Raw genomic sequence first — 18586 nt, forward strand, 5'->3', positions numbered from 1 at the left:
ATAAATTTTTCATATAAATATTAATTTTTTGTTTTGGACATATAATAAATAACAAGGGATTATTCATGCACACAACCTAAGAAAAAGCTGTGAATGGACTCATTTTTTAGAGTAGGACCTAAGAGAAAAGATGGTGTATTATTTGTGGCTATCTGTGCTATCTGAGGCAGTCCACACTCAATTTTCCCATATGTTTACAAAAGACGATTTTTTACATCATTATTCATTCAACTATTGTTGGATATGTGTTAATAATAGAACAAAAATAACGCTGTAGCCTTATTCCCGAGAGTGAGAGCTTTCATTTGATATAAGACTTGCCCATGTTTGCCATACTTGAAAAATATGAAATATGTGAATATTAAATCATATACAAAATTATGGGGGGGGGGGTGATAGTGTAAATTAAGTGTAAATAACTTTCTTACAGTAAAAGATTTCTCAAAGTGATGCATATCTGGAGAAAGTAGAGAGTCTAAGCTTTCAAACAGTATCTCATATGTGTTACTGGGGTCCATGATGGACCATTAAAGATTAAAAGAATATTTTATTTGAGTCAAAATACGAAATTTTGTCCCCGGGACTGGGTCCTTAGGGTTTAAGAGGTTAATAAAGAAACTTTTTTTTAAGATAGATAATTAGTGTAAACTTGTTGTCTTAGTTTAGGGCAGTGTGACATCAACAGGGCTGCTGAGGTTAGATGGCTAGAATACTTTTTTTGGGCATGCATGGAGCAAAATAAGATTTAAGATTGAATGAGATGCAGAATAAATCATGATTTATAATATTGTGATTATGTTGATTTCCTGCCGACTTGGTTATTCACATTACATCACCTTCAAAGATTTCCCATCAAAGAATGAATATTCTTTATGGCCAGCCCTGTTACTGTTCGTTTTTATTTTCTTTAATCCACTGATTAATACTAAATCTAATCATATTGAATGTCTTTTTTTTAATCGACATTGATCATTTAGTTGATCAGTTACTGGGTGACATGTCAGTTGAAATTAAGTAGGGCTTTAGGCCTGTGAACACACACAAGCCTGTAAATGTAACAAACCTTTGCTTGACCCCTTTATACAAATATTTTTGATACCTCTGAAACTGAGTATCTAAATAATTTAATTAATTTTATCTGGACGAGTCAGACCATTGCTGGGTGATTCTCACGAAAACTTGGTTTTAAAAATGTCAAGCATGAAAATGTAAAAATTGCTTAAATTTACTTTTTTCCCACCAGACATTGAAAAACAAAGTCTGGAGTAAATGGGAACATTAATTTAAAAACTTTTACTTTCATTTAAAATCATTTAACACTTTTTGTAACATAATTTAAAAAATTAGTCCTAAAAAATCTCATTACCGCAACAGTCAGAAAACATCAACACTGACATATTTTCAAAATGACATGACAAACCTGAAAGAACATAATTTGGAGATTCTGCACATGCATTTAAAATCAAAGTATTATGCTTCTATTAATTAAATTAACATTTAATAAGCATCTGTTGCGGTAATGATAATCAAAATGTTGTGTAAGCATTCTGACAAGACAATATTTGAAATTAACTGTAAAAAAATGATCTTACCTGGTAGCCATCTTGAAGTAACTGGTCCATGTGCTTGGTCACTCAAAATCAAACTTTATTAAAATTCTGTATGTGTGCTTAAACTGTTCTCAAAAAGTGTTGCGGAGGATGAGAACATCAGGCATGGACACATAATTTTCCTAATTTTTCTTCATTATTATTATACATGAATATTCAGTAAATATTTTTTCTGTCATCTAAAGTAGTCTAGCAAAACATCCATTTATTTTTTTTCTTAATATTTTTGTGTTAATTTGATTAAATTACAACATAACGCATGTTCAAACACAGCCGGACCCATTGCGGTAATGAGAATTTCAGCAGAAAATGACATAAAATGTCCAATTATAAATTCTTATGTTGAAATCACACATTGTGCAAGGTAGAACACAGTATTGTGTTAATTCTGATGCTTTTTAATGTTACTATATTACACATTTTAAAGCTAAAATCATTAGTGCCGTGGTGTTTCAATGGTTTCGTGAGAATCACCCTGCTAGATATGTGGTTAAATGGTTTATTTATCCATGACGTGTTAAAATTCAACGTCATGCTAATAGTCATTTATTTTTTACTTTATTTTGAAAGTGTTAACACTTTTAGGTGATTTACGAATAATTTACTTAAAGTTATCTCTGCATATTAAGCTGTGATGGAAGTATTACAGTTTTTAGACAAAACCAACACAAATCAACTATGAAACCTATCATTGATGAACCACATTTAGCGAATTCTCATTGATAAATCAGTATGAGACCAAGCTGACACTGTCAAGAATATTATTTGGACTTGTCCCTCCTATAGAATATAGACTAACAGTCTTCAACCCAGCAGGTGAGGTGTGATGTCTGTAATTGAAATGTGGCTTAGGGGTATTTTGTGTTCCTCCTGGTACTGTGGCCTTCTGTGCTGTTATTCTGCAGAAGGATGATCCATTTATGCAAAAGTAGCATGTTTCTGTGGTTACAGCTTGCAGACAATGAGTAAAGTGACTAATACCATTTTTTCTGTAGTCTGCTGTAAGTTAGTTGATTGCTATGCTTCAATTAGGAATGTAATGTGATTCATTTTACGATCAGAGTGTGTGATATATCCGCAGGGCAGGGGGTGGTTGTGTTGTTTCATAGTACTCAGCTGTAGGTTGTGTCATGAATTGTTTGGCGTGCATTGGATAGGAACTGTGTTGTTGGTCAAGTAGTGGAACGAATATGTTTTTCATTATATTTACCTATTACTAGGGATGTCCCGATCAGGTTTTTTTGCCCTCGAGTCCGAGTCCGAGTCATTTGATTTTGAGTATCTGCCGATACCGAGTCCCGATCCGATACTTCTATAATACATAAAAAAAAGAATAAAGAAGAGCGAAAAAACAGAACCAGAATGTTCCTTATGTCATGCCGCACGCATTGCTGTTTCTGTGTGGAGTCAAAAGAGTCTAACTCTATGCCAGCGCATAACTATAGATGTGTTAAAAATAATGAGAATATATATAGGATATGTACAGGGGTTAAATTGAGATTTGTTTTGTGGGGATGCTCTGTTGGGAGGGAGGGTTCGAGGGGTAACATGTTTAATCCTGATGACAGCAAAGCCACTGGTGTGTTTAAATTACATTTTGGACCTCTGATAGGATTTTAGTTTCAGTTTTAAATCTGTGCCACATGTTGACCCAAACTTTAAAACTTGAACTTTAAATTATGCAAATCTATGAGTCTGACACCCTATATGCATTTGTTGCACATGTCATTATGCACAATTGATCAAACTTTGAAGAAAGTTATAAGACTCAACCTCCTTGACTAATTCTAGGCATAAGATACCCAAACTGATTCAGCAATATATCTTATAAATTAGCCATAGAGATTCCCTAAGCTGGTCAGCAGTTAGTTATAAAATACCTATAGTTAGGTCATAATTAATCTGTATAATCAAAATACATTATTTTATTAAACTATACAATCAGTTGTATCCAGTTATCTAGTTAACATATTGTAATGAGATGAGTGACATGGCTATACATACTTTAATACTTTGTTTCTAGACTTCTATGAAGTTTTCTCGACGTGGGCACCATTCTTACCTCTCTCTCTATCTCTCATCTCTACAGTATCCTGCGCGAATGCGCGTTCTTGAGGTTCTGAGTGAGACGCGGAGCTGCGTCTGAGCACATGATGACAAAAACGATCAACGCATCGTTTAAATGAGCGGTAAAAGCCCGGTTTTGTCGTGGGTTCATTGCACGCACGAGTGTGAAGCCTATGAATGAAAGCACGTCATTAGGCTTGTTCGACTTCATGCGGCGCCACAACAATCGACAGCCGGATGACGTCAAACTACCGCGAGAGTGATCCGCGAAATCATACGGAGGAGTTTGCTTTTAAATCGCTCTCGTGGAACTTTGACGTCATCCGGCTGCCGGTTCTTGTGGCGCTGCATGAAGTCGAACAAGCCTATTCTCTTCTCATCAGTTCACACGCACCAGCGCAGCGCGTACACTGGCGCGGAGCAGAGCGAGACCTTAATGGATTTTAAACCCTGCATATGTATCCGAGTCCTGATCGGGAGGTAACGTCCGATTCCGATCGAGTCTGAAACCACGTGATCGGGGCCGATTTCCGATCACGTGATCGGATCGGGACATCCCTACCTATTACCTTTTGATATAGAATCTGTAGAGCACAGCTTTCTGTTCATGGTTAAAGACAGGATTTCTTATAAATTTTTTCCTTGTTTAATTTACTTGTCCTGGTGTTTATGTGTGATTTGATCAGTGTTTCCCACAGGATTTTGAGGATACTGTGGTGGTGATGATGTCACCTGCTAATTAGCATTTATGTGACGTCATCATGTCGTGTTTGCGTTTGATCTAGTGTTGGCACCTGAAATATGTTTCACTTCTACTCTTTGATCTTTATCTGTATTTGATCTGTATTATATATCAAATTATATTTTAAGACGAATTAAGCTGTTTTAAATAGTGAAATAAAAATGTTAATGGGAATCATGAAAATTCTATTTGTGGGGGCCAGTGTTGATTCTGTGGTGGGCCAACACAAATAAATCAATGTATGGTAAACACTGTTTGATGTTGATGTGTTCAAACACTTAAATGTTTAATGCATATGTTCACAGGCGCCGCCGTCCATGGTCAGCACAGAGCAGAGACAGCACGCCGAGCACATATTCCTCTCATTCAGGAAGTCAAAATCCCCCTTCGCCGTCTGTAAGCACATCCTCGGTAAGTCTCTGCATTAAGGTATATCATCATCACATCATATCTTTTGAATTTGTCATTGAGTTTCAGACTTCTGTGCAATAGGCTTTATGCCCAGCTGCACTACTTCCTGAACTTCAGCCAGCTCCTTGTTTCCTGTCTGCCATTATTGGACAAACTGATTAATCCAGGTGTGCCTGACCTCAGTAGTCACAACAACAATAATCAGACACACCTGGATTAATCAGTTTGTCCAATAATGGCAGACAGGAAACAAGGAGCTGGCTGAAGTTCATGAAGTAGTGCAGCTGGGAATAAAGCCTATTCTTGCAAAGAAAGGGAAATATGTCACATCACTTACTTCCGCGTTTTAAAATAAGGTGGATTGAGTGCATTTTGTCCCTATGTTGTCTCAAACAATGATGTGTTTGTCCTGTGGCGGCTACCACAGCTTCACCATGCAATTTGAAAGGGAAGGGTTAGCCGTGGACTGAGCCGTTGGTTGCAAGTCACAGACTCACCACTAGATGCCGCTATTATCTACAAATCTATAGTGTGAAAATCTGACTTTTTCCATATTTAAGTGCTATAATTGGGTCCCCAGTGCTTCTATCAACCTAGAAAAAGAACAACCCAGTAACTTAGTTTAGGTAAGCTATTTTTTGCAAGCATGTGAAAAGTTAGGTCGTTCAGATTTCGACTGTTTTGTGAGGTAGGTAGCAAGGCCAATTACTATAATACCGCCCTCTTAATCTGCAATCAAACCACGGCACTGCCATTTAGTGCAGAGAGAAAGAGAGAGGGAAAAATTATTGACAGCACAATTGAGTTTTAATTGCAGGGCTCAACATAAAGGACTGCCCGGTGGCCTGGCGCAAGCGTGAGAGACGTTCGGGCCAGTAAAAAGTAATGTCACTTGCCCGATCGGGCCAGTGCTTAACCCTTAGTCACTAAAATATATTTTCATTCATGTATATTATCTAACATCTTGAAAGCAGAAATTTACTTGGGTAAAACACGACGAAAGAAACGATGCAATATTTTGCACAGTTTGCTGTCGGTTTACAGGTAAAGCAGAAAGTTTTTCGTTGGAACATGTCTGTTGTATACAACTATATTTGACTTTTGAATTATTATTTTAAAATATGTGATAGACACTGATTTTTTTTATTGGGGCAAGTGAAAATTTTGACAGGGCAAGTGAAAACCTGAACCACTGGCCCAACCGGGCCAGTATAAAAAATTATTTGCGTTGAGCCCTGAATTGTAACAAATCACCATCATTGCGATCAGTGTTTGCATTTAATCTGCTCATTTGGATTTTAAAGGACACACCCAAAACGCCACATTTTTTCCTCAGGCCTACAAAGTGGCAATTTTAACATGCTATTATAAATTATCTGTGGAGTAATTTGAGCTAAAACTTCACATACGCACTCTGGAGACACCAAATACTTATTTTACATCTTTAAAAATTCTCAAATAATATGACCGATTTAACTGTTTTGAAAAATCCTGTGTAAATGAAACTGATTTAAATTCTGGATATAAAGATGTCACCAATATCACATTGCAATTAATTTCTAATAAAATAAAGAATATTTACAAAGTAACACAGTAGACTTAAAGTAAAACAGAAATCTGATATGTTTCATGCAAAAGAAAAGCGTTTTAGAGATATTTATTCATTAGAAAATGTTTAAACCGTGGACAATGCAATGGGTCTTGGTTAGGTTTAAATTTACTTGGTTATAGTCTGTTTGGGCTATTTAGGATTTATTTATTTTATTAAACCAAGTACTGTTGCTGCAGATTTACAATAAATATTCACCTCAAATGTAACGAAAAGGGGGTGAATGCATACTGTCATAATTCTTATTTTTTGGGGTATCCACCAAAATAATTTTTAAACTGTAATAGTATTCTTTTTTTTCCCCACAGAGACTAGTAAAGTGGACTATGTGTTATTCCAGGCAGCCACAGCAATCATGGAAGCTGTGGTTCGAGAATGGATTCTCCTGGAGAAGAACAGCATTGAGTCCCTCAGAACATTCCTCCTCACCTATGTCTTACAGAGACCCAAGTAAGTGTTTATATAAACATGCAAGTGTTTATATTACTACATTATTTCTAAATGTCATTCTTTGTTTATCTTAAGTGAAGAAAGTGCATCTTATTTGTGGTCTTTGAATTGTTCCCTGCAGTCTGCAGAAGTATGTTAGAGAGCAGATCCTGTTGGCAGTGGCAGTGATAGTAAAGAGAGGCTCTCTTGACAAATCCATCAACTGTAAAAGCATCTTCCATGAGGTCAGCCAACTCATCAGCAGCGGGAACCCTACAGTGGTAAGATCTTAATATCACAACTTCTGGCGGTGAAAAGCTACACTTCTGCACTTCTCTGTTGGGAATTATGGAGTTCTTTCAGTCGGTAACATTATTAACTAGGAATACTGCAACATAACAAAAAAGGGGAAGTACCCACTTTGTCCTGTAGAGGTCGCTCCAATTACATGGTAAAGTTTCCAACATTGACTAAGTTCACATGTACACCAATAATGCGATTGTTTCCAATAATAAGAGTAAGGACTAAATCGCAGGAAGATGTTTACATGACTAGAGCTACAGTAACCTCTTTACTCCTGTTTGCATGCAGTTTTTATTTTCTGATTAAATACATTTTCAGAGCACAAATAATGAACTCACATATTCTGTCCACTATTTTAATTAGTTATTCTGTGCTGTGATGAAGACTGAAATATTATGACAGTGCCTGTAACGATTGTATACTCTGCTGACGCGTTATTTTAGCGGTTTCTGGATGAAGGCAGACTGCTGACAGCGAGTCATGTTGACAAAGTTCATGGAAAACTTCCTAATGTCAAGTTTAAAATGAATTTGCGCTTAAGGTGCATGAATAAAACACACGTGCACGTCAGTGCGGTATAGATGCGATTAAAGCGTTGACATGGACACATACTGCTATTAAAAACGGCGTACGCCACCTCTTTTAAAGCAATTATACTTCGTGCAATTATGAGCTTATTTGCATTATTTTTATTGAAGTATTGTGTTTACATGAGGTAAAGTATAATCACAATATTGCCAAAATCCCATAATGATCACATTGTGAGGGTGCATGTAAACGTGGTCATTGTTTTCTGGAAAAACACAAGGTTGGACATAGGGATGGGACGGTATGAAAATTTCATATCATGATTATAGTGAAGTTATCAATATATCATGGTTTTGTTAAAATGAGATGGAAATGTTCAAAAAGAACTGATACACACACTGAAAACATTTTTAAAAATGTTTTGAAAATTCACAATTTAATATTTTATGTCCCTGAAATTATTTCTGTGGTAAAAAAGTAATTAATCTGTCTAATAAGTTTACCTTGAATGAATACAATACATTATTCCTTAAATGCCGCCTTGTACAAAAAACATGTATGCACCTGCATCAAACTGATTCTGGCTGGACAGGATTTATCAAACACAGTTGTAATGATAATTACATTTTAAACGATAATACTAACCGTCAGGACATTTTATCATGGTTGATCGTAAAACCGGTAATCGTCCCATCCCTAGTTGGACACTTAATAATATTACTACTGATGTATTTGTTATTAATAGGTTAATTAATAATTAATAAAGACACAACAAGATGTCAGATTATAAGAGGGGAAATTTACTCAATTTAAGAGATTTTTCATTAGCCCAGCATTTTAACATAACATAAGTAAATAAAATGTCAAATAATAAAAATAAAGATTTATTTATTCCCTGATATGATAAACATACTGTATGTCTAGGTTTTAAAGCAACACTATGTAGTTTTTTTACCTTTAAATAATGTCTCTAAAATTATTTCAGTGATAGAACAACTTTTAACTGGACAAATTGTACTGTTGCTGCAACCTGAGCAGCCTCCTAGCTGCTACAAGCACACTCTGAAAGTGGCGGTGGAGGGGAGAGCACACAGCCCCACCCCTCCCCCTGCCTGCAGAAGAGTGTCTGATACCAGGCACTGTTGCGCTTTTCAACCACATGGGGGAGCTGTAAGTAATTTTTACATAGAAACTACATAGTGTTGCTTTAACAAATTTTATTGGAAAACAGTGATACAGCCATCAAGTTATATTTGCTTTAAAAATAATCCTGTTGATCCATTAATTAATTTTCATTCTGGAAAATTAAGCGTGGTCCTACTGTGCACCATAAAATTCCATGAATTAAATGCAGATGTCTAGAAGTTGTTTGTTGCAAAAATCTCAGGTTGCAAAAAAATCTAAATATTGAGAAAATCCCTTTAGCAACACATATTACTAATGATAAATAAATTTTTGATATATTTAAGATAGGAAATTAACAAAGTATCTTCATGGAACATAATCTTAACTTAATATCCAAATTATTTTTTTGCATTAAGAAAATCAATAATTTTGACCCATACAAGGTATAGGTAGATTGAATAAAAATATTTAAACAATTTTTTTTTTAAACCACATGTTAAGACATTTATTTCATTTTTATTCAACAAAACAATAAATGCTCAGTGTCTTGGTAGAGAATATTATTTTTATGTATGTATATTTATATATCACATTTTATAATCCCCAACCTCTCCAACAAAGCCCCCATGCTGTCCAATGTTTCAGATAGGGCTTATAAAAAAATAAGAGCATCCATGTATACATATTTTATCTACTGTGTGTTTATGTGTCTGACCTGCTAGCAAACACTGGCTTGCTCCATCCTGACAGCTCTATTGAGTGAATTTTCCAGCTCCAACAAGACCAGCAACATTGGTCTCAGTATGGAGTTTCACGGAAGCTGCAAGCGCATATTTCAGGTTTGTCCTTAAATCCCTGTCATTCTCAGCAAGTCATTCATTAACCGACTGTTTAAAGGTTTTGATGTGTGTCTGCGTGTGTGTGTTGCAGGAAGAGGATCTCAGGCAAATCTTCATGCTCACCATGGAAGTCCTGCAGGAGTTCAGTCGAAGAGAGAACCTCAATGCTCAGATGTCCTCTGTGTTCCAGCGATACCTTGCGCTGGCCAATCAAGTGCTTAGCTGGAACTTTCTCCCGCCCAATCATATCTTTTTACGCAAAGAAGGTCATGAATTTATATCTGTGCATGTTATGTTTGTATTTCCTGAAAAATCTTTTTAAATAAGGAACATAGAGAGAGAGAGAAAGAGAGAGAATGGCATCGTACCAAATGTTGTCTGAATGGCCCCAGTGTTTTAGAAGCACAAAGTTAACTTTTTATCTAATCTAATAGATGTAATCACTAACATCATCATAAACTCAAACAAAAACCAAGTGGTAAAAGTGGAAAAACGTACATTACCAAACGAGAGATTGTTTGTGCCACTAGAATATATTTATCCGCGTTTCATAGTTGCACTTTTGCCTTTGCACGTATAATCTCCTACTATTAGCGTCTGTTAGTGTTAGTCCTTAATCACGAGCTGTGACGCTGTGATTGATGGCACGCACGCGTCTGTGTATGTTTTAGCTCTCTGAGGTGTTAATCCCTCTCAGGCTGACTTTGTGTCTCTCCGTCTCTTTAAAGAGATCCTTGCTGGCGTCTGTGCCAACCGGGGTCACATATCACTTACAAAGGAGGCTTCTGCCAAGCCCTTATCGTACTTAATAAGTGTGCCTTTAAACACACAGCTCATTGAGCACTAGTCTGGAATGTCGGCCGGCCATTTGTGCACTGATGTGTTTGCAAGTCATATAAATTGCCCACCGGGTCCAGGAGGAGGAGATTGTTCTTCTTAGATACAGAGAGCATGTTTGTTAAGGACATCGAGAGACCAAAGTGTGTGAGTTTATTCATGTGTGTGTAGTTCGCTGTGTTTAAACCCTGTAAAATTCGGCTGTTGCCCGTTTTGTTCCATCTGGGAAGGCATCAATGCATGTCTAAATACAATGCGTAATTTTCTGTCTTCTAACCGGTCTGTATCTGTTCAGTTTTTGAGGACGTCATAGATATGTCTTTTGCAGCATGAGATCAATCCCAGCAAAACGTGATTGGTGGAAAAAATGATAATATAACTGCATAAATGTGCTTATATGAGTAATTGTAATTACATCTAACTAAAAAAATATTATATTAATGTCTTTAAATGTTTGCACTGTTGCACAGTATGTGCGCTGCCACGACATCAGGACAACAGATGACAAGGATTGTTGTCTAATTTATAGTGCAACAATTTTCATAGTCTGACAAATTTTAGCAGCTGACAGCATATTTTACTTTCAAATTATTCATTTGGCATGCGCTTTCATCTAGTATGTTCATTTTCTTGGAATCCAACCCATGACCTTGGTGTTGCCAACCCCCATGCATTATCATTCGAGCTGCTATAAACCTCAGTGAAATATGCCTTAGGCATTAGATATGACAATAACTTAAAAGCCAGTTTGAAATCAGTTTACTTAAAAGGTATCTTCAAAAGGCACCAGATTGAGCAGCAGGGCAGCTGCCGAAAGTTTCAGGCGCAGTCTTTGACAGCCGCTCAGACTAGGCTTTTGCTCAAAGTGCCGCCATCTCTCAGTAGCCCCGGTATGCGTGTCATCTACCAGTGGCACACTCCCACTTGTCATGTGTACATGTCTTTTGCGTTATTCCTAAACATGCGATTCCCCCCCGGTGTTTTGAAGACAGCATGTCTGCCCGTGGCTCTGGTGACCTCAGGGCGAGTCAAGTGCTCAAAACAGCAGCGGGAGATGACAGTGCGCCACCCTTTATCTCCAGTGCTCAGGAGGGGAGCCTGCTGTATGTGGGCCAATGAGAGGGAGGGGGCATTCCTGGGGCTGTCAGGGAATCTTAAGAGGCTGGATGTGACACTCAAGGTTCCTAATAGCCTTGGAACTCATTTCTGCTGTCTGGCACCGGTCGGCTCTCAGCACTCTCGTAATCGTTTTGTTCACTGGATGCTCCCTGAATCACTCTGCAGTCCTGAACTAAAGATACAGGATCATCTTTAGCTCTCATTTAGCTTCCACTTAACAATGCCTTATGCTGGCTTGTGGCTAAAGAGAGTTATTTCAAAATGTGGACATTTCGGCAAATTACATTTGAGAAGTTCAGATGAGTGCGTCTGACATGTTTTCTTGTAAATTAGCATTTTTGATCAAGCTCTTATGTTTAGGTTCAGTAATTTCACATTAATGGGAATGCAAAGGTTTTTAGTCAGTCATTGAAATGCCTTATTGTCAGAAATGTCACTGGTATTCCTAACAAATCTGTCTTTCACTGCAAAACCCTCTAAGTGCACAGGGAACCATGCTGGAACAGCCTACACTGTAAAAACTATGCAGCATAACTTTTTAAGTTAAAGTAACATAAAAATATAAGTTAAGCAGAGGGATGTCAATTTATGCAATGTCCCATATTCGATGATCGTTTAAATAAACGATCAATCAATCGAGTAATCGTTAACTGTAATAGTGCAATAAGCCTTTACTACGGAGGCCGGGAGAGGCCATGCACTATTATTATTTTTGCTTGCTTGCTTTCTCGTGATTACGACTTAATTTCTCGTTATCTCGAGATAACAAAAGTTCTTGAGATGTGATTAAAGCTTACATGTACTCGATAGAACATGCTGTTTTGTTTGTAAACAGCAAAAGCATACTTTGCTAAATTAGCATGGATAAACAAATGAGATTTTACTTTGATCCGAGATTCGCTCAAGCTAAAATAGATTTGTCAATATTTACAATTTTACAGCAGTGAATTTAGGGACCGTCTTTAAGTTACTCAATACACGTTTCTGCTTCATTTAAATGGAATGACTGAAAATCAACAAACAGTCACAAAACCAACATGTTTATGTGATTGTCAGCTATAATGCACACATTTTTAGATGCACACATTTTTTTGGATTATCATGTCAGGATAACGAGAAAACAACTTTTGAAACAAGCAAGCAAAAATAATAATAGTGTATGTCCTCTCTCGGCTTCCGTACTTTACAGCAGTGGGATATAGCCAATGACATAAAAGTGTGCATAAAACCGCCAGCTTCCTCACACAAATTAAAAGAATTTATTTTGTCTAAATAACATGCTAGCGGGATTGTAAAATGAGGCAGTGTAGTTAGTGTTTTGATAAAAATCATCAATTTAATCTCGTAATGAAATATAATGACTAATAGACACAGTATATAACTCCGCCTTACATGGTCACTCTGCACGGTCACATGAAAGTCTGTGCGTCCATGACAAAATAAACTTTTCATTATCATCAAGTGTTATCTTTCTAGTTGTTCACCTCGCTTTCTGAGTCGTTGATACACTGTTTGTTGATCCAAGAAGCACACGAAGGGCAGTTTTTCCGTCGTCACCTCAGCTTAGACCTGCAGTGTACTTTCAGCAATCATGCTTATATTATGAAGATTTTAACCTTTCATTAGAAAACTCGCAACAGTTTTTAGCGTGTAGCGCCTCAGCCAGTCAATAATGATAATCAATGATATATGTTGCGGACATTCAGAGTGTCACAACAGTCATTTACAGTTTACATTTTAGTTTCTTGCCAGAATTTAAGATTACATTTTAATCTGTTAATTAAAAATGGCTTCTGGTCTCCTTCCCTGTGTCTAGCAGCGTTGCTGTGCTAAGCTTGCAGGCTTCTCTAAAGAGGGTTTTTGGTTAAACCGTATTTACATTTTCTGTATCACACCCTATCAGATCCACTGCAGATGCCATTTTGTTGCGTTAGCAGCCAGTCTCGTCTCGCATAATGTTAAAAAGCACAGGTGTGTGTTTGGCATCGAGCATCATTGTTATTATGGCTAGTTTAACTTCTGAGCGCTTGTTTCATTTTTTTCACCGGCTGCATGTGCTTTGCGCAGGCGTCACACACACGAGCTTGCTTTTTTGATAATCGTTAAGTTTTATTGATTTAATTCTTATCCACAATTAATCGAAGATTGATTGATTGTTAACATCCCTCGTTAAGCAATTTAAACTTGATTTTATAAGTTATGTCAACTTTTTTAAGCCAAAACTTAAAATAGTATGTTGAATTTACTTGCAAAACCAAGTTGTTTTAACTTCATGCTGCATTTTTTTACAGTGTATGATCTGTTTGGAAGTGATTTGAGATGTGTGCTAATCGTAATATTTATTGTTTATTTCATATTTATTTTTAACACTAACTGAAGTACTACATATGAGAGGTTGCTGCATCTGTAGGGCATTTCTAATCAGTTATTCAAAATATTTGGGATGCTGTCTTTGAAGATGGCTTGTATATGTTGTGTCAGAAAAGGCCTGTAGAATCAGGTATGTTGAAGTTGTCATGCGTTGTGTGTTTTCAGCAGCTGGGACGAGGGCTGGTGGAAACGAGTCATGTGCGTTCGTGAGTAAGCCCGGATCGGGTTTCTGTAGGTCATATCTTTAGTCACCCACCCTGTTTTTCATGCACTCGCACACTTTTCCAGCACTGACTCCAAGGGACATTAAGTGACCGGCTGGCCCTTCAGCTCTCAATGGTGTCCATTTACCAGTCATTTTTTGCCTGCGTTAATTCGATTGACGTGACATGGCAACGCAACAAGATTAAATGCATCATTTCTGTTACCGTTTTTGTTCGAAAAACGACTCACAGCTTTGATCAGATTGGCTTCGAAGACCACATCATTGTATATTTAAATATATTAGTTGACAGACTTATTGTGGAAATGTACATCAGATATTATATTACAAATCCTCAACGTTCCACAGAGCAAACCGTATGATGTAATCTCAAAACGTATCCATGCATTGCACTGCTTAGTGGCTGTGATTTGTGATGTTTCTCGCATTCAGTATTAACAGACATCTGCCTTCTCTTGAGACGTCTTCTCTCCTCACTATGGGTCACTCAGAGTTCTGCTGGCCCTTTGCTATTTTTAAGAGGCTATAAAGTCAGATCTGCATAGGATGGACACAGACAGCACAAATGGGGTGACGCTCACCACCAACACACACACTACTACACACACACTGCCTATGTGTCTCTATAGTTATTTTATAGGTGAGTTGCCAGATATTTGTGGTGTGAGATAACTGACTCGTAAAACTGCATGTGTGACCCTGTCATAATCTAAATATGAGTCGTAGTATGATTTATTAAGGTCACGTCAAAGATCAATGTGAAATCAATCTATATTAAATATATCATGGGATTGCATAAGGATGACTTTATTTAGAAAACCATAACTTTAGCTGGATTTTCACAGACTGGGTCACATATTTTCCTGAATGAATGCTCAGTCATAAGGAAGCTAGTTTGAGCTTTTTATATGACTCTGGTATATTTTTGGAGCATGGTTGTTATTAATAAAAAGATGGATGTAGAGCAGTGGAAAGTAATTGTGATGCTTTCTTGTAGATATGACATCCTATCGTTTCTGTTCTTACGGCAGGACGCTCAAATGCGATGCAGTGTTCAAAAGCTTGTCCTGTCAGCACATTTATTAAATGCAAATGCTAAAACGATTCATTACTAAATGTAAGTATAAAGAAATCATATACCTCACTAATCGACTAGGTGTCTGTGACCCATCTGTAGCACTTTGGATACATACTGTACATGTGGGATTGTGTGTGTATGTGAGAGAGGGAGCTTGCATTTGTCAGCTGGGAGTGACTGTGGGTTCAGCCCAGAGGAATGCATGGCCTTTGCCGGTAACTGGCTTTGATCAAACATTCCTGTGGGAGTCTCTCTCTCTCGATTTCTTTTTGTTTTTTTCCCGGAGTGGCTCTCTCCATCTCTTTACCCAGTGGGCCACATGGACGGGGAGATTTTGAGGTAAACGTTTAGTGGGAGGGGACAGTAACTGTGTCACAGATGAAATGAGATAGAAAAAGAGGAGCTGGAGAAAACATACATTGCTGCTGTGCTGGGATTTCACTGCAGCAATTTTCCACACTCTTCTTGGTGCAATCCAAGAGGAACTGCCAGAGATAGACCAACAGAGAGAGAAGTGACAGTGTGAACCATCAGTCTGTTCTTACTGCTGTTGTCCTTAACTGAGGTGTCACTGGGAAGGCACTACATTGCCATGTTCGAAGCCACTCAGAATGTCTTGCTCAAGCCAACCGAGACCTGGAGGGAAACTCTTCTAGACCACAGAGTCATGGATCTTTTCTTCACTGTGAGTACCACCTTGAAAATCTCTTTCTTTTCCCTCAGTATTTTATCTGCTTTAAATGTTTGTTCAGAATGTAATTGCACGTTCAGTGCCTTTTGTTTAGTAATTGTTTCTCCAAATTTTGCGTTTACAGTGCATTTATAAAATAGGGGTATAAAATCAGATGCTTTTAATATTACATATTGTCACTTGAATAACTACACAGAGGTTTTGAGCTGCAGTTTATTTTGCAACTGCAGTGAGTACAAAATCATCATGCATACCAAGGCTGTTAAAGAATGCAAAAAGTAAATGAAGAATTTGGTTCCAAAACTAGATAACTAGATAAAAATGTTATTAACATTTTTCAAAAATATTGTTTTTTGTGTATTTCAATTAATATCAAACTGAAGTTGATTTATTTTGATTTAAGCCTTCATAACTAAAAATACAGCTAAGTAGTGCAATAAACTACAATAAAAACATGATAACATAATTATAAACATGTTTTGGAACCAAACTCTTCAAATTATACTAAGTGGATGCAAATTTCAAAGATGGTAATAGTATTATTTGCGCAACCACAACTGATGTGGTCAATGTCGGATGAAGAAGCAGTCTTTAAATGTGGGCATGCTCACAGTTTTTGTTTTAGACGCGTAGAAAATTGGTTTAAATGGACAATTCACCCAAAATTAAATTTGGTCTTCATTTACTTACCCTAAAGTTGTATAAAACCTGTATACATTTCTTTGTTCTGCTGAACATATTTGTAATAAAGCAGAAGCACTTTTGACTTTTATTGTAGAAATAATACTATGAAAGTCAGTAGTGCTCCAAAACTGTTTGGTTATGAAAATTGCTCTAAATATATTATTTTCTGTTCAGCAGAACAAAAAGATTTATACAGGTTTGAAACAACTTGAAAGAAAGTAAATGACACCATAATTTTCATTTCAGGGGTGCAAACTTGTAGGGGTGTCAACAATAATCGATTCGGCAATGCGCGCATGCACGATACAGCATCGATGCATCAAAGTGCCGTAATCGATTATGTCACTGTTTAGTTTCTGGCCTCGAGTGTACAATAAAGTTGTGAAGTTTCAATTACTTCCGGGGGCATAACAACAACAATCAAGATGGCTGAGGCGGAGAGAGATGACCGTGATAGACGGGTAAATAAAAACGCACCCTTTTCCATGGAAAGTGGACATATGAGCACATTTCGCATTCTGTGAAGTTACTGGGAAACTAGACAAGACTTGCGCTGTGTGTTAAATTCTCATCTCGGGTATATAATTGTCATTGTCTTAAAGCTGCTAAGCTTCTGTTTTGTTGAGAATAGTTGCACTTGACTTTACTACTTGACTGATAACAAATTTGCCTTGTTGTGTACAGTAGAATTCTGATGCATCGCAATGCATCGTAGAATCGAATTGAATCGTTACCTAGTGAATCGTCATTGAATTGAATTGTGAGGGCAGTGCCAATGCACACCCCTACAAACTTGTCACCTTTCAGCGAAATTCACCGTTTTGGATCCAAAATAGGTCATTTTTGTGATATGTCTAGATTAAGTGCACACACTTAAAGGTGCAGTGTGTAATTTTTAAAAGGCTCTCTTGACAAAAATGCAAAATAATATACAAAACTATATTATCAGAGGTGTATAAAGACCTTTAATGAACCATTATGTTTTTATTACCTTTAAATGAGATGTTTTTATCTACATACACAGATGGTCCCCTTACGTGGAAGTCGCCATTTTGTGCCGCCATGTTTCTACAGAAGCCCTTAACGGACAAACCTTTTTACTAAGTTGTCTCCGTTGATGACATGTTTTTCCGGTGGCGGCTACCATAGTTTCTCACTGCGTTTCAAAAGCGAGGGGTGAGCAGTGGACTGAGCCGTTGGTTGCAATTCACAACCTCACCACTAGATGCTGCTAAAATTTACACACTGCACCTTTAACTACGTTAGTTACGCGCCGCCTACGTCATGTTGTTGTGCGCGTGATCACAAAAACCTATCATTGTACATGTATTTAAGCACCACATTTTTAAATCAAGTGATTTTAAGCCATTGAAACAAACAACAGTACTAGATGCGCACGCTGTTTCTGATTGAGAGGAGCATGCAAGCCACGCAACCGCTTCTCATTGTGCTTGTGAGTATTTTTGCCGCTGTATTAGCCTTAAATACACACATGTGTCAAAATTCCCGGCTTTGCAAGTATCCTCATAAACACGACAATATAGGTCATAAGAGAAAGTAAACAGCTGAAAGAGAAAACGCATGTGTAACAGTATATTAGATCCGGAATTTGGTCTTAAAGGGGAAGTTACCTAATTTTGCCCATGTCTGTCACTTGTGTTAATCAAACAGCATTGAGAGAAAATCTGTCTCTGCTCTTAACTAAATCACTTTTATATATTTAATAAGATTTGTATGTCAAATTGTACACGAGTTTGATTGGAGTGGCCCATTAGGGTTCATATTCATACTGTATTAGAGCTATGACTGTGAACAGAACAACCCCTGAATTATTTGTTTGTGTGTACTGAATGATCTGAAATACACATTTCTGTAACACTTTACAAAAAGGTTCACATCAGTAAATGCATTATGAACAAAA

General features: G+C 37.2%; 1 protein-coding gene across 1 annotated transcript in view; it reads left to right on the forward strand.

Annotated features, from left to right (window-relative positions):
• xpo4 (exportin 4) overlaps positions 1-18586 on the forward strand; it is a 51316-nt gene that overhangs the window by 5349 nt on the left and 27381 nt on the right. Inside the window, exons 2-7 of the mRNA XM_055214718.2 lie at positions 4725-4830; positions 6748-6889; positions 7011-7149; positions 9547-9663; positions 9755-9907; positions 15862-15975. Coding sequence (XP_055070693.1) covers positions 4725-4830; positions 6748-6889; positions 7011-7149; positions 9547-9663; positions 9755-9907; positions 15862-15975 — 771 coding nt within the window. The remainder of the gene's footprint in view (positions 1-4724; positions 4831-6747; positions 6890-7010; positions 7150-9546; positions 9664-9754; positions 9908-15861; positions 15976-18586) is intronic.

Source organism: Misgurnus anguillicaudatus, chromosome 17, assembly GCF_027580225.2.
Source record: "Misgurnus anguillicaudatus chromosome 17, ASM2758022v2, whole genome shotgun sequence".
Classification (NCBI taxonomy): domain Eukaryota; kingdom Metazoa; phylum Chordata; class Actinopteri; order Cypriniformes; family Cobitidae; genus Misgurnus; species Misgurnus anguillicaudatus.